This window comes from Sturnira hondurensis, unplaced genomic scaffold (genome assembly GCF_014824575.4).
Source record: "Sturnira hondurensis isolate 20B ecotype Veracruz unplaced genomic scaffold, ASM1482457v3 Scaffold0013299, whole genome shotgun sequence".
In the NCBI taxonomy this organism is placed as follows: Eukaryota; Metazoa; Chordata; class Mammalia; order Chiroptera; family Phyllostomidae; genus Sturnira; species Sturnira hondurensis.
Window position 1 is genome coordinate 6,875,724 of NW_028085930.1, and position 16,726 is coordinate 6,892,449.

The 16,726-nt window shown below is 44.2% G+C and overlaps 1 protein-coding gene across 1 annotated transcript in view; it reads right to left on the reverse strand.

Annotated features, from left to right (window-relative positions):
- Nucleotides 1-1,292: 1,292 nt before the first annotated feature.
- The window catches only part of DNAJC13 (DnaJ heat shock protein family (Hsp40) member C13), a 110,343-nt gene continuing 94,909 nt past the window's right edge, over nt 1,293-16,726 (reverse strand). Inside the window, exons 49-56 of the mRNA XM_037061279.1 lie at nt 15,480-15,649; nt 15,302-15,344; nt 14,702-14,875; nt 12,962-13,141; nt 12,529-12,669; nt 10,942-11,085; nt 8,500-8,599; nt 1,293-2,163 (exon numbers count right to left, since the gene is read on the reverse strand). Coding sequence (XP_036917174.1) covers nt 2,057-2,163; nt 8,500-8,599; nt 10,942-11,085; nt 12,529-12,669; nt 12,962-13,141; nt 14,702-14,875; nt 15,302-15,344; nt 15,480-15,649 — 1,059 coding nt within the window. The 3' untranslated portion in view covers nt 1,293-2,056. The remainder of the gene's footprint in view (nt 2,164-8,499; nt 8,600-10,941; nt 11,086-12,528; nt 12,670-12,961; nt 13,142-14,701; nt 14,876-15,301; nt 15,345-15,479; nt 15,650-16,726) is intronic.

Here is a 16,726-nt window from a genome sequence, read left to right on the forward strand (position 1 = left end):
AGAAATAAAAAGTAAATAAAAACAATGGAGAATTCCTCGATTTCAATGAGAAGTATGTTTTGAAATTAAAAGAAAAATGTATATTAAAAATGTGTAAACAATAACATATTATTAAACGTAAAGTGAAAAAGAAAAAATGCTTAAAAACAAAAAACTCAGTTTTCCCAGTCACATCCACTTGCTTGAGATTGCTGCTGTCTTAGGATAGTAGCTCAGACCCAAGACACTGGGGTCAGCTAAACGCAGTTTTGGTTTCTTACTCTGTTACTTACTAGCTGTGGGACTTTGGGTGAGTTGCTCTGCCTCTCCGAGCCTGATGTCCTTCAGCCGGAAGGTGGAAACCGTGTCATCACCAAGCCCACGGGTTTGCTCTGACGGTTCAGTGAAGGGACGCACCCACGACACTATACGATGAAGGGCACACAAGTCAACGTCAGCAAGGATTAGTTACTGGCACTCAGATATCGGTGGTGATCATTTAATAGGCCTTTACGTATCATTAAATATTTGCCGTATTTACCGTCTCTTAGTATTTCAGGAAAATATATTTCTGTGTGGAATTGCACTTTCCTGAAACACCAACTTCCAAGTTAGCTGTTGTTACACTCTTTCCGTGGACGTATTTTTATGACAAAGTATTGCCCGGGAACCAAAACCCTACTTATTTATTAAAATATCCACATGGCTGTATTACTTCACAATCTTTACTCTGAGAGACAATAAACCCGATGGAAAACCGTGAACTAGCGATCAATGGCAGGAATAAGTCCTCCTGCCCTCTCCTGTAAGGAGAGTAAGTCCTTCTCCTGACACAGCAACTGCGGAACAAACGTGGTTCCTGCGTCTGGGGGACCCGCGCGCCTGGACGCGCCTCCTCCTTCAGAAGCACCTGCGTGGGCGCCGCGTGCTGACGTCTTCCCGCAGGGGGCGGTCGCACTACAAGGCCTGTGTGCTGACTCCTGTGTTACCTGAAGTGTCCTCTCGCTCTTTCAATTCTTTATCTCCTAAAAACATTGGAATTAATGTCTCTGTCACACATATTAAAGTATTTATTAACAGCCTGACCCATTCCTGAATATTGTCTGCAAAATAAATGAGATGCTCTTTCTGGAAACTTAGACAAGGCTAAAATATTAACAAAGGGAGGCAGAAATGCTCGGATATGTCAGTGTGGCTCTTTGTCCAAGGAGCTGTGAATGCGAGGCGAAGTCTGTTTCCGACCACCACTGAATCTTAGAAATAAAGATATGGGAGGTAATCAAAGGGAAAAAGCAAACTAAAACAAACGTATCTCATTAACAAAGCAGTCAATTCCCTTTATTTTTAAAATTTTATATACACATATGAATGATCTGTATAATGTACATTCAATATAGAAAGCTTTATATATGTGATAATGTATAGAACATTTCACAATTACACTAATCTCTTACATAACATCTTGACATTTGCTTAAACTTTTTTTTTGCACAAGTTCCTTTGTCCTTCAATTTGGTAAAGCCAGTCATACATACCGATGTGCAGTGCGAACACTCGGAGGGTTAACGTCTGAGGGGGAGGGCACCAGTGACCAGGCGCAGGACCGACCCCATCGTGTTGAGCCGGCGGAGGACAAAAGCTGCGCAGACTCAGTTCAGGGGAGGAAAAGACCCTTCTCCAGGGACAAGTGACTTAGCCCAATTTCTGCTGACTGCAGTTCAACCCCACAGCCAGGCTAATTTAAAAAACAAAACATTATAAAAACTAGGAAGGAAGTCTTGTCTGTTTGATTCACAGTCTTGTAAACAGATACAAAAAAACCAAATGTGCTTACATCCATCAAGAAAAAAAATTCTTGTGTACCCACTTAGGTTGATCCACAGATTGCTTTCTTATAATGTGATACAATTAGAATTACTGACTTTTTTCCTAAATAAAAATATATTCATAGAAAAAGGAATAACACTGTCATGAAATCAGGAGAAAGGCAGTAAGAATTTGCTTCAATGTATCAGCTGGAGGAATGTGGACTGGGCACCGACTGGCCTTTCAGCATTCACTGTCTTTCACGGATGTTTCAAGTCTGAAAGCCAAGGTCACCTGCCTCGTGGTCTACAGGAGGCGGCAGATTAGACATGACTGACGAGGATGTCCCTGCAGTGAGGTAGCCAGCAACCCCAGGTCCTGCAAGAGAGAAAGGAGAACACAATGCCTTCTAGAAAGCAGGGCCGTGTGAAAACACTGACCTTTATAAAACTGTCAGGTCCCCATCAAGTACCCCATCAAGAGAAACTGACCACCTTTTGTAATTACCTAGAAGTACAACTAAACACTAACAAACAGTATACTTAGTACTATTTCTATGGTTTGCTTTTACTGTGTGACAAAGTTAAAAATGATTTCAAAATTTCTGTTGGACAGTAACATTGCTGTGAAAATATGGAAAAAAACTCCCTTCTTACATCTGGGAACTTCAATTTTTCAAAAATTCTTGGCCATTAAAAGATAGCTATGCCAAATTTTTTTAAAAAAGGAACAGAGGAAAGAAACTCTACTCGGTCAGCCCATCCCAAAGTCATACTTGATGAAATTCCCAACGAAAACTGTCCATCAAGTTAACCTGTTTTCACCTGGTGCAACGAAATTCCATTTTAACAAGTAACAGCAAATGAGCAGGGTTTGCTACACCACGGTCTCAGAAAGAAAAGGAAGGCTTGGCACAGGGGTCAAAACAGGAATACTACAGCAAACGGTATCACGGTTTCAGTTTTACACGTCTTCCTTGCCTCTAAGAACCTCTACTGCATAGAAATGCTACTAATGCCAGCAGTTATCAGGATGAGTCCTGCGAGCACGTAGCGGCTTTAGGCCCTCTAGTTTGTCGTAGACACTGCAGACATTTATCCCGTCTCAGAACCGCCGCACAAACTGCACAGAGTACTTGCGAGAGACACTGCAGCATAACACGCATGCGAGGCAACACTTTCACAGCTGCAACTGCAGGAGACAAGGCGAACAGCTAAGGGACATTGAAGGGCTGGGGCTGGAAAAGCAGCGGAAGCGGCATGCATTTAGCAAAATGGTTCTCTACCTGCTTCAGAGAGCTACACAGAAGTTAGCAAGCTGCCTGGCAGAGCGGATCTAAAGTCCGCTCCTCAGGTGAAGGGGGCTGCTGCCAGTTAGAAGGGAAGGAGAGACACCTGAGGGGAAAAAAGAAAGATAAGCAGCACAGGAAGTTGTGAGAGGGGCACACAGCAGAGCAGCCTGATGAGGGCTGAGGCGTAACAGGGACTGATGATGTAGGACAAAAGGGGCACAACTCGGGTCACCTTTGCACCTGACAAGCATCTGCATCAAGGTGTGACAGAGCTTGTGGCGCTGAGAGAACACTGTGCACCCAGTGTGTGGTGATTCGGCCAGAGACAGGTCAGCCTGCGTGAGCTGGTGCGTGCCACGCAAGCACCCAGGCGCTTGAAATCTTGAACTCATAAAACTTAGAAGAAGAATTTTCCCTCTTTAAGGCCCCATGAGCCTGCACCAATCCGGACACCAGGTCTTCCACAGAACGCTCAGGAAAAACCCACGGGGTCCACGCGCCGGTGGCCAGGCTGGTGGTCGGGCTGGTGGTCGGGCCGGTGGCCGGAGCGCCGGCACCACACTGCTGCGCCAGTGCGTCGCTTCCCACCAACCTACCGCTCTCGGGCACCAAGGTCCCTGGGAAAGCAGCAGACAGGTCTCACCAAAGATGGAGCCCTGAGGGGCAGTTCCTGAGCACGTCTGGTGACGGGCTCAACTTGGTTCACATCAAACAAGCAGGTTATGAGAGTAAATCATGAGTGTTACACGTAGGAAACAGATTTAGGCTGTAGTTCCAAAACTGTGTGCTGAGGCCCCCCAGGCAAACTCACGGGGGCGCTGCTGGGCACTTTCGATTTGAGACACACAGAGACACCTTGGACATTTCTGTAAATGGTGTTGGAGGCGTTCTCTCCCTGACCCCCTTANTGCGCCAGTGCGTCGCTTCCCACCAACCTACCGCTCTCGGGCACCAAGGTCCCTGGGAAAGCAGCAGACAGGTCTCACCAAAGATGGAGCCCTGAGGGGCAGTTCCTGAGCACGTCTGGTGACGGGCTCAACTTGGTTCACATCAAACAAGCAGGTTATGAGAATAAATCATGAGTGTTACACGTAGGAAACAGATTTAGGCTGTAGTTCCAAAACTGTGTGCTGAGGCCCCCCAGGCAAACTCACGGGGGTGCTGCTGGGCACTTTCGATTTGAGACACACAGAGACACCTGTTGGACACCATACAAACAACAACTTTCGAGGTAAGAGTTGGACGTTAACTACTTAGTAAACTTATTAGGTTTCCTTTTTGTCTAGCGACAGATGAAAAAATCACTAAGATAGTAAGGGAACTGAAATAAGAACACTTGGGAACTTCTGAGCTAAAATCTACACTGTGAAATGATGGGTCTCAGAGGATTATCTAGAATATTCTGGCCCTGTCACTTGCTTCTTTAGGAAAGACAAACCAATTCCTGGACATTTCTGTAAATGGTGTTGGAGGCGTTCTCTCCCTGACCCCCTTACCTCCTAGAGGACGTGATTTCTAGGGGCCAGAAGTTACAGTCTGGTCACGGGGAAGGAACAGAGCAGCTGCGTCCCCCAGAGGGGAGGTAGGAGGAAAGGGTAAGTGTTGCCAGGAATGCAACATGTGGCGATAGTATGCAAGGCTGTCAGACTTAGTGAGAAAAGATGAAAGAAAATTAACAAAGAACACCACAAAATGGAACTGGCTGCCATGATGGAGTCGTGGAAGGAACACGAGCTTCGGTGAAAGTGAACATGGGATTCTCAGCACAGAAAAGAGAAAAAGGAATTTCTGCCTCAGTAGCCAATGTCCTACAGTGAACTGACACTGACCTCAGGGAATCTTTCCTAACACAGCTCACGTTTCCTAACAGCACGAACACCCTGTCTTGGACAGGACTAAAAAGAAAGGCAGAAAGTAATAAAAAACAACTCTGCAAAGAACCAAAGGATGGGTGGAGGAGAGGTCCAAGAATTGTACCCACTCTCCCTTTAATGACCTTAGGGAGCCAACTCAACTCAACTACTCCACGTTGCCTCTAAATAAGTGTGTGGAAGTGAAGTTTTTTCATCTCCAATTCTAGCTCCTAAAGGCATCTTCACTTTGTCCTGCTCCTCTTCCTCTCCATGTTGTTCCTTCATTTACTGATTTTCTAGATGATGTAATTCAAGAATTGTCACTCACTGTTGAAATTGTTTTAGGGCCTTGAACTTGTCAGTACCAAACTCTTCTAGAACCTGATAAATGGCTAAGTAACCCAGGGCCCTGAACAATGAGCAACCACAGCTTCTCCGCATCACAGGTAAAATACTGCTGAGGCCCTTCCAGGTGGGCACTGATCAGTAAGCAAAACTGTGCTCCAGGCCAGAGGGCCAGCCTCACCTAAGGAGTCTCACCCCAATTCACCAACACGGAGTAACATGCTGAAGGCATTTTTACATTTTTACTCCAAATCCTCAACATGCAACTGAAGGACATTTGCTCATCAAACAGTGAGAGGGAAACCATTAAATGTATTTTTGTTCATTCTCATCTTATTTCAAAATAATGATTAACTTTCTTTTATTTTTCCCCATCTCCTAAGCAAATGCCCTTACCTGTCTAACTCACCCAAAGGCACCGGAAGGAAGGGCTGGTGATGTGTGTTCTCACAGAACCTTATTTCATTTGCAAATCAATTAGAGAAGGGCTGGGTACAATCTGAATCTTCTTAAGGTTGGCGGCGGGGGGGGGGCACGCCATTTAAAATTCCAATTCAGCATAAACATGGTATATATTCCATGGGCATCCGAACACATAGTGGGATTTCACCATCATTAGTGTTTGCCCCTTTTATCAAACTCATGTCACACGACACATCAATGCAAACCCACCCCCCACCCCCCACAACACGGGCAACCCAAGCAGTAAGCACACATCAGTTCGGTTGGTAGGACTTGAACTTTTCAGAATTAGTCCTTCTAAACAGGACAGACCAGAGCTCGTGGAAAAATCATCTCAACTAACATCTCAAGAAAAGAACATGGCAGAATGATGACACGCTAAAAACTGGACAGTATTGGGGCCAATGCGGTTGCAGCTACTCCAGACTGTCCCCGTTGACACGACCGCAGGCTCCAGCATGGTGGCAATCACTCGAGACCCTTCCCGGGTGGAGGTTTATACCATCATGACTGGCTCGGTGTGAGACGTGCGCCCCGAGCCAGCCCACAGACCTGAAGAATTTGGTGAACAGCAGCCGTTCCTTGTCACCAACCCTCTCCCACCCCCACAACTCACTGCAGCTGCTGCTCCTGCCGCCTGTCAGACACCACCCCCCACCCAGCCCTGGACCGGAGTGAAAGGCATAGACAGACAGGAACCCTGGCTCACTCTTCTTTTTCTAGAGTGACTGTCAGGGACTGTGGACGAGGGTGAAGACCAAACTAATTTCTAAAGGAAGCCTAGGTCTCCGAAGGTCAGTCCCTGTATCTTCTGTATTCTAACCACACATCCTGTGGCCCACAGCCTGTGGGCACGTCAAAGACCCCTCCTCGCAGTCTTTTATTCCGCCAAGTCAACGGGTGTCAGCTGCAGCGAGGAACACAGCGAATTAGAGGAGGCCTTCCTGTCGGGAAGCTTATACTCTCTCTATGCCCTACCCTTTTTTAGGGCCAAATTTCAAACAAGCTTAGCCTTTGCCAGAACAAGACAGATTTTCTAATCCTGTTATTTCTGTTTAGATATTTCTCCACAACTTTTACATGTTTAAGATAAACAATTTCATACAGCCACGCTCCAAACCTTAATACAAAGTAATGAGTGGAATGCCATAAGAATGAGGTATTATGAAAACATTTGGAAAAAGAGTCTAAAGAAGCAGTTTCTGGTGTGCCTGCAAGAACACTTCCCTAATTAGAAGCTACAGCTCTACATCAAACTGGAAAGAAATATGGAAGAGACTAAGACCATATTCCAGGTCCTTCTCGCCGCAGAAATCACAGGACGAGCGTGGGAAAGTCAGAGGGGAAACCTGCAGCATTCCGCCCTTAATGTACACACACGCCCAGCAGCCAAAGGACCGTGTTCACATATTTTAGGGCTCTGCTTATAAATTCTAGTGAATTAATATTAAAGTGGTCACAGTGGGGTCAAAAGCTGTATCACAACCTAACCTAAAATAAAAACCAAGCAAAACTTTCCGCAAAGTCCTTATTTTTGAATATTCAAGATTTACTCAGGGATTGATTGAGGAAGGGCGGGGGGTGGGGCTGGGTGGAGGTGGGCAGAGGAGAAAGAGTGGGGACAATTGTCTTCATGGCATATAAACATCCACACTAGCCACCAGGATAATTAAAATACTTGCACTGGTGTGAGAGACACTAGGTAATAATTATTTTTCTCAATTTATCTACATTATCTCTGGTTAGAGGAGGATTTGGGGGCTGTTTTTACACAGTGTTGAGCCTTGAGCAACAAGGGGTTAGGAGTATCACCTCCCACACAGTTGCAAGTCCAAGTAGAACTACACTCAGCCCTCTTCATACATGGATGCCCAACCTTGAAGTTGACCCTTGAACAACACGGGTTTAAACTTCATAACGGGAAAACAACCCATGTGTAAGCAGACCTGCGCAGTACAAACCCACACTGTTCAGGAGGCGACTACTACAATTCAGGCAGACAGGAAGGACCACCTCCTGTTCTTAGGGGTTAATTTCAACTGAAAAACATTGTACTTCATTTAAACCAAAGACTCTATCCATTTTCAGCATATGGCAACAGAACACTGAGACTTTTCCTTTTAAACAGACTTTTTCTTTTCCTTTCATATTCAATATGAAAATGAATATTTTAAAATTATTTTGTAATTAGTGTGTCAAATGAACAAATGTCCTGAGCTTTAAAACTATATTACCTTTTGACTCCTATGATATAAAAACATCCTTTCTTTCACTATACCCAATATTTCCTCCCAGGAGAGGATTATCCGGAAATATTTAGTGAAAGCACGGATTAATCACTGGAAACTTAGAAGAAAAATATCTCACATATGAGTATACATATTTGGAAACAATCTGTTATTTTGACAGAAATGGAATGATGCTACCATGTTTCTGAGACTATTATTTCTGATTAGATATTTCTCCACAATTTTTAATGTTCAAGATAAACAACTGAATAAAGCCACGCTCCAAACGTAACCTATGACACCACCAACCGATTTCATGAAACCTGAGTGGAGTTCACGTTTCAGCACACATTCGACACAACCGCAGTCCACGTGCTGTCCGGGACGGAACCCGGGCCCACTGTGTGCCCATAGTACCTCCGGCACCGGCAGGAGCTTAGGAAACCCTCTAAACGCCGTGTCAGTCTGGTCAGGGCAAAAGGAAGGTGTGGTGGCTTCTGCCATGTCTTAGGGCAACCGATTAGGTATGATTTACCTGTGAGGTATCCTGCTGTCTGTGAGTCAGAAATAAACAAATCGTGTTTCTGATCTTTGAAGGCACTCCAGACTGAAGAACGAGACAGGATTTCATTCACCTAGGGAAATAAAGCAAATTCTTGAAACCTAAATAAATTAAGAGCTGGATATTGAAAGTAGAACTAAAGTGAAAAAGCAAACTTCCAAGACAAAAGGAAGAGGGCCAGCTGAGGAAGGTCTGAAGACGGACTAGAACCTCGCACTCATCAAACCCTCTACACCAGGGTCAGCTCACTGAACTAAGCCCGAAGAAGCCCCTAAGTCAGTCTGTCCTCCAAACTTGGACTCTATTATTTTGAACCTACCATTCACTGACTCGCATGTGATATGGGCAGGAGGTTTTCTCGTTACAGTAACAACTGGCTGACAGTGTGCTGTGGGCCCCTGCAATTCCTGAGGATGGGGTACGGGGAGAAGACGCCACAAACTCAAGCTAAAACTTAGAGCTATCTTTCAGATTACAGATTATGTAATTACAAATTACAGCTGTTAGAAGTTTATGAGATCAATTAAGACAAGTGTGATCAATGCACTTCAGAAAATAAAACAGGTTAATATAGAACGCATCAGAGTATCACATGTAAAATGGATAGTGCTTGGTGATTATTAATGCGCACACACACACAATTACAAATAATACTGTGTGTCTCCTGAACTAAAATGAAAGACATATTTCTTTCCATGTACACAGATTTTTAAATGTGTAGGAAATTCCAACTTAGAGATTATCCCTGGCACATCAATGTTCAAATCAAATGTGCGTCATGCACTCTGCATGTGCCACACACACCGGACACAGGATGAGGAAGACAGTCCGTCTCTGAAATGCGAGCAGTCTAGCAGGGGAGACAGCACCACATAATTTAATGGTAAGCATTACAGTACAGATGTACGTGGGGCCACGTGCATCCGAGAGACTCCTTGTCCCAACCTTGGACAGAGCAGTGTGGGTGACTGGTAGTGAAGCGAGTGCAGGAGCTGCTGTTCTGGAAACCATCGGATTTCTCTTCCCTCTGGGAGTGGAAGGGGGGGTCAGGGCTATCGTGCTCGCTCCACCAACAGCAGCCCTGCGGCAGGTCCAGGGGATGACAACCGCCTGCACGTGGCACACGGAGTGGCTCTGCCTGCCGTTCAGAACACCCACGGGCAAAGCCTCCCAAACACGTTACACAAACTAAGTTAATGACTGCGGCAACACATGGTGTCTCTCTTCTGGAAGGTCACCTTAAATTGTTCAAATGATAACACCAACCTGATGGACAACAGCGCAGATCCGTTTATTTAGTTGGAACACACAAACACAGGGAGCAGATTCACTAGAGGAAAGCTTTAAGCCAATTTAAACGTGAAAAAGAACTGGCAGCGAGAAATAACCCAAATGTCCATCAGCAGAGGCACGGAGAAACAAACTGCGGCACATGCGCACAGTGGGCCATTACTCAGCCTTAAAAGGCAGGCACTGATGCGTACTGCAACAGAGATGGGCCAGAGAGCATACTAAGTGACAGGGGCCAGGCACAAAGGTCACACAAATTCCGTCTGCATGAAATATCCGGAAGAGAATTCATAGAAAACAGAGTGGTGGCTTCCACAGGCTGAGGGGAGGAAGCAGTGGGAAGTCACCGCTTACGGGCACAGAGTCGCCTTTTGAGAACTAGATATGGTGGTAGCTACGCAGCACTGCTAACATACTGCATGCCAACTAACTGTCCACTTTAAATGATCATTTTTACGTTACTTAAATTTCCCCTTGATTAAAGAAAATAAGAGAGAGAGTATGGGTGGATAGGGCTATTTAGTAACATGGAGTGAGAAATTCCTCAGAAGCAACGTAACGAATAAAACCAAAAAGGAAAATTAAGTTAACGGAACTGGCTTGAAATCAGCACACGGCTGCAGCCGAAACACATTAATATGTATCTATGTGACAAAAAAGGAAACCAACACTTCGTAAGTGCTATAAAGAAAGGAGAAGAACTAAGATGCTCTGTCTCTATTACACGGCACTATGGGATGTTTCATGGCTATGCTGATCACCACCCAACAGTAGTAACTCCTAGAACGGAAAGGTAAACTGAATCAGCGCTAAACACTCAATATTCTTCAATGCTGAAGAATTCCAGCATTTTCTTCCTGACATGTGTTAACATGCTATCACTATACAGAAAAAGAACCTTCCTGGGTGACTACCTGAGTATATGGTTTGCATCTTTTCACTGGTTATGAGGCTGCTATGCTAGTGCATCCTTGGTCTTGTGATCAGCTCCAGTTACAGCCCACAGAACCACACCTGTAAGTGGAACCTGAGCAGAGGCGCATGTACCACCCCTGGCCTAGACCCTGGGCTCTGAGAGCTCTCTGTTGTACCAGCAGGTCGAAGGCCCAGCTCTGTGCGACTCACCTGTTCTCCGTGCTGCAGGCTTCGAGTCATCGCCTTGAGAGCTTTAACGATCTGAGCCTTCGTCGCTGCTGGATTGTCCAGATTTTCGAGGCCAATGCCTTCAAGTAATTTTAAGAGGTACGGGACCAAATCTGCTTTCAGGGCCTGGAAGACAGTATTACATACACATACGTGCTAAAAAAACCCCTGCAAACCATCACTGAAGAAATAATTTCATCCCAGCACCATTCCTGGAGGAGGACAACCTGCTTTACTGTAATGTCAGATGAAGACTTTTTAGTGTCTGACGATAATGGCATCCTTATTAGTAAGATTTTAACCCATGCCGTCAACTATGCTAAATGCTGCACAATGGTTATTTTATTTAATCTTCCCGACACCTAGTGACATAGGCAACACTACTGTCAGTAACGGACAAAATCACTACACGCTCCAGCCGATACACTGGGCTGCCCACTCTGACGACACTGCACGAGTGGACAACCACATCTGACGTATCTCTGTATCTTTTTCACATTTTCTTAAAACATCAACTTTTGCATTAACCATTTCCTCTCAGCCTAATAAAAGCTAGATAATACTCTAGATTCACACAATTTTCAATGCCCCCTCAAACTCAAACTCAAAGGGAAGAGGTGGAAGTAACATTTAGTGAGTGTACCTTTTTATCAATATTATTCTCCTAACGACGCCGTGAGGTAGTCATAACTTCTACTTTACACACGAGGAGTCCTAGCACTGCAGGGTTCAGTATCAATGCCTGAGGTCACAGAGCCACCAAGTGGTAGAGCTGGCTCATGTTGTTTCCAATACAACAACCCCCAAGCCAACTGTAACTGTTGAGCTTCAGAACATCCAGTTAGCTCTGTGAGACGTACGCAGTGCTTCTGACCAGCCTAAGCCAGGCGTGGAGTTGGGGGAGAGGAGATCCGAGGAAAGGGAGCTGGGGGAAGAGGAGGGCCAGATAAAAAGGACCCAAGGCCTTGCATCCAGGCTAAGGATGCCAGATGTCACTTGGTCATGTGGCAGGTAATAAGAAACCTTTAAAGGGGTTTTAAGATAAAAAGTGACCCAGTTATATTTAAGAATTATATTTTAGAAAGATCAGTCACAATGGTTTTTAATTTATTGTATGTTTTTTTTTCTCAGTGTCTGTTTACATTGGTATCCATCAAGTCTTACTTTTATTAGGTGGGTCGTCTCTTTGAAAGGACAAACAAAATCTTGGCATGTTTCTTAAATGCAACTTAAGAAACAAAGGAATGCACAAACAGAACAAATCTTTCCAAAAAGGGTGCAGCAAATTTTACAAAACAAGCTAAGGGCAAATGCTCATAGACAACCCAAATTTTACATTTAAACATGGGTAAGCTATCTGGCAGCTGGGCCACCTTCCTCTGTGGGCACACACACACTTGTGCCTGTGTGTGTGTGTGCACACACTCTGAAATCCCACGCGCACAGCTCCTGAGCTACCTCTTTACTCAACCTCAGCGAGGGAAACCGAGCCGTGCTACGTCAGTAAAAACCGATTTTTCTGGTATGTTCGCTTTCCTAAAAAGAGTGTTGAATCCGCAAGCCACTTACTTGTGCTACTAATTCGCCTTGCTCCTTCTGAAACATCCGATTGATTGCTTCACAGGCTAGACCAACAACATCTGGTCGCTTTTTCATTCCATTCATCAGCGGGCCAATGGTCTCCAAAGACGCCATGGCTCGAACGCAGAGCTAAAGGCCCCAGAAGAGGAGGTTACTTGCAGAGTGACAGTACTTTATGTGCACAGCAAATATCACAGTAGGAAAACCTACATTCAGGTGAAGTTTAGTAACGAACTGAATCAAACTCAGTCCTCTGTCAATGATGTCATTACACTGATTAAGAACTGCTACCGTACTGTGCAGTTCACATGCGGAACGGCGCACAGCAGGAAAGGGGTTCCCCCTACAAGGTACATTAGCCAGGAAGAGGGAGCCCAGATAAACCCTAGAACTATAACCTACTAAATGGACTCATCGATACCTCGTTTTCGGACAGGGCGTGGATAACCCGAATGGCACTCTTAGGAATGGCATTGTTCCTATGATTCATCGCCTGGATGACTTTGGGAAGATGGCCCAACGGTGGGACTTGATCTGCCAGCTGAGGCTGAGCATTGAAGAGACAGACTGTAGCCATCGTCAAAGTCTCCAGGGTTTCTCCCTGAAGGGTGTAAAACAAACAGACAAACAATAAAATACTGATACAGCCCTAAACATCCTTGGCAATTATTTGGTGTTTAAAACTAGGGATCCACAAATCCCACACACTACTACTTAAAAACTGACTCACAAATCCTTTGAGAACAAACTTCCCTATTTGGACACAAGGCATAAGTTGAGAGGAGTTTAAGATCTTAATCTTAGCCTCCTTTCACTGGGCAAGGCCACGGTTCATTTCTATTGCAGGTTTAAGAGACCCCCTCCTACAAGACAGTACTAGAAATTTTTAGATAATTTTATAGAAATGGCAGTGTCAGAGAACTTCAATAATTCACAAGAATGCAGAACTAGTGTTTTTGTAGCTCTATTAAAAACCCTACTAGTTAACATGTCTGGTTGCTAAAATGCACTTTCTGTTGTGCATGATGAATAACAAGGACTGTAACACCCCACTATATGCACACATATTCTTAACAAAATGCACTGCAGATGAACATGGCAATTGGGATGTGCCCAAAAAGAAAAGTGACACAGGGGAAATATACTGTGTTTTCCCTTTCCTGGTTTCTACTTTAAAGATTTCATTATTTAAACAAGCCGTATGTAGTAAAATCCCAGTAGAGAAAATGTGACTATGGAAACAGAAATATGTAGATATTTCTATACTAATATGTTTTTAAAGCTCTGCTAAACTAATACTAACTAATAATTTTTAAGTACTTGACACATGTTAGACATTATGCAAAGCACTCCACATACTGATCAAAACCCATTATACATCAAAGTCCATTCAAACCTCGGCCTTAGGGGAAGATGCTGTGATCACTCAAAAACAAGGCAAGTGAGGCCAAGTCATGAGATATCACCCAAGGTCACAGAGCTCAGTCAGTGCCAGAGCGTGAACTGTGGGTCAGGACCACCGGACAAGACAGTTTGGGCTCTTAAGAACCTCTCTCTACAGCCAGCTTGTTTAATACAACAAGGATGTCCAGTCATGGACATCCTCAATTATTTTCAATCTGGAGTTCAAATAACAGAACCTTATATACTATCAGGGCTTTTAACTCACCAATCCAAGACCAAGGCTACCTTCTCACTCACTCCTGCTTTCTAAGTAACTGTGGCTTCGAGCATGGGCACAAAGTTCACCCATGCCGCTCCTGCTCTCCCGCCAGTGTCTATAACCCGGGTCATCCCTGCCACACATGGAAAGCTGAGGAAAGGACACGGCCCAGCAGAACACACTTCCATTTAGATTTCTACACTGAACATTTAGGTTTCTCCTTAACATTCTACAGCTACTGGAAACGGGGTGGCAGAAACCTTCTTTCTGTACTCCTACAGTCGTCAGGGACAGCACCTTCTGAGTACAGACACCTACAACTGTGCTTCAGAAAAAACCATTTTACTAAGGAGTTTCACTTTTGAACATTCCAGAAAAACAGATGGGCATAGCTGAATCTAAACGTGGCCGCTGCGTTGACAGAGGCAGCCAATTCTTCACACACGGTCAGCGAGGACGGCGGGGTGGTTAGCAGGCTATCTGGCGGCGGAGGCTTACGTGAGGACTGTTCTTCTCCAGGAGCTCAGTTAATCTCTCCAGTAGTGCAATAAGGAATTCTCTAGGCTTTCTTAGAACCCAGGCTGGCTGTGCAATGAAAATTCTCAAGAAAACGCCTCCAACAGCAAGTTCACCCTCTGCTTCTCCAAACACCACAGTAAAATCTTCAGGCAGCTTTAAACGGAGAAAGAACCACAGTCAAGTCACCCAGTCATCATTCCTTGTACCTTAAATAATAAACACAAACTCTACTAAAGACATGACTATGAAATGAAGTAGCCCTTTGTCATTCATATAATCAAATCATAGTTATCACAAGTTTTATTGTCTCTTAGTAAAATTCAGAAAAGTTGTTTTGATTAGTTATTTAATTTAAAAGTGAGTATTCCTAGTTTTATGTTTAAAAGCTTATTTTCCTGTCTACGGCCATAGCGCCCTGAACGTGCCCTATCTCGTCTAAAACCTTATTTTCCAGAGGGAGATCGTAAAGTCTTAAGGACAAAGTATCTGAGAGGTTGGCATTAAACTGACTCAGCAGGAATTTTTAAAAATACAGAGTAAAATGATAAGTTCCTTTTCTCTGAATAAAAGTATATTTACCTTCCAGCTTACATCGGGGTTGTCTTGCTGATTTTTAAAGTGCCTTGGGGGAAAGAAGGAGGGACATCATTAGTTAGCCTCCGGAGTAAGTCTCAGAGAGCTGACCAAGCGGATGACGTTCGCCCTTCCCAGTGGTTTTACCAGAAGGCCCTAAGCCACTACATGCGTCTTTACTCACTCTAGCATCATTTCTCTCACTGTTGTGGACACTTTATCTCTGGAGCTATCATTCCAAATTAACTCAGGGTTTTCATGGGTTCCTTCGAAAATATGGACGGCAGCTTCAGGGTTGTCTCTCATGGCATCCATGAACACACTTGGCAGAAATTTCATTAACGTAAGTCGGACCTATTGAAGGAGGTGTGAGGAAAAAAACTATTGGAAACACTCAATATTTGGTTTGTTTTATATTCCTCTAACACATGGCATTTCTGTAGTTTGTGTTACAGCTGACAGCAGCCACTGTTACACAAAAGCCCTGGAGTGGGACCAGGACTCTTTCATGGACTCTTTCTATAGGCATCCAAATGTAATCTTCTCCCATCTCATCAACTTTATTAACTTTATTAATGACAGACTATTGACTTTATTCCCACAATACAACTGTTTCAGGTGTTGGAACAGATTCTCAATACCTGGATTGTGAGATCAGGCAAGAAAAAAATAACTGAAGATAAACCTTGGTTTATGCAAAGGTCACTTGAACAAGCCTCACCATGACCTGCTTCTACTTAGCTATCTAGTTTCATTTCCATTCTCTGCCACAAATGTAAGAAACTTGGAGAAGTTCGGTATCACCGGCACGTCAAGTTTCTAGATCGCACTCTTCGGATCACGTCCTGCACTTGCTGTTCCCTCTTCCCCCAACACATTTAGCTGGCCTGTCCTTCCCAACTCTACCCCATGCTCCCCATCCCCTAAACAAGTTTTTCTCATGCTTTGCACCCTCTAAGTATTTTTAGTGCATTTATTTTGCTGTGCCACGTTTTGTACTGTACTGTAACTTTTCCAGAAAGGATTTAAAAAGTAGTTTTTAAAAAAAATGCACGCAACACACACATACACACTAACTAAAAATTAGCAAGAGGCATTAAGTGCAAAGACAAAATGAAAGATGGGAAGTCAAGTTTTTTTCCCCTCAAGTCTTCACACAGTTCTCTCTTTGTGTCTTTCATGTCCGCTCAAACCTCACCTTATGGGAAACTCCCCCAGGCCAGGTGTCCTGCTCACTGCCTGTATGCAAAAGCCCCTGGCACACAGAAAATACTCAAAAACTTACTTGAATGAATGAGAATAATATGAAATCAGCATACAAAGTAAACATTAAAAGCTCTGTAAAATTGCTGGTGAGACTACAAATTTAGCTTTGCATTTCCTCGCAGCCAATGAACTAAAAGAAATAATGTCAGTTACGTGACAGAACAT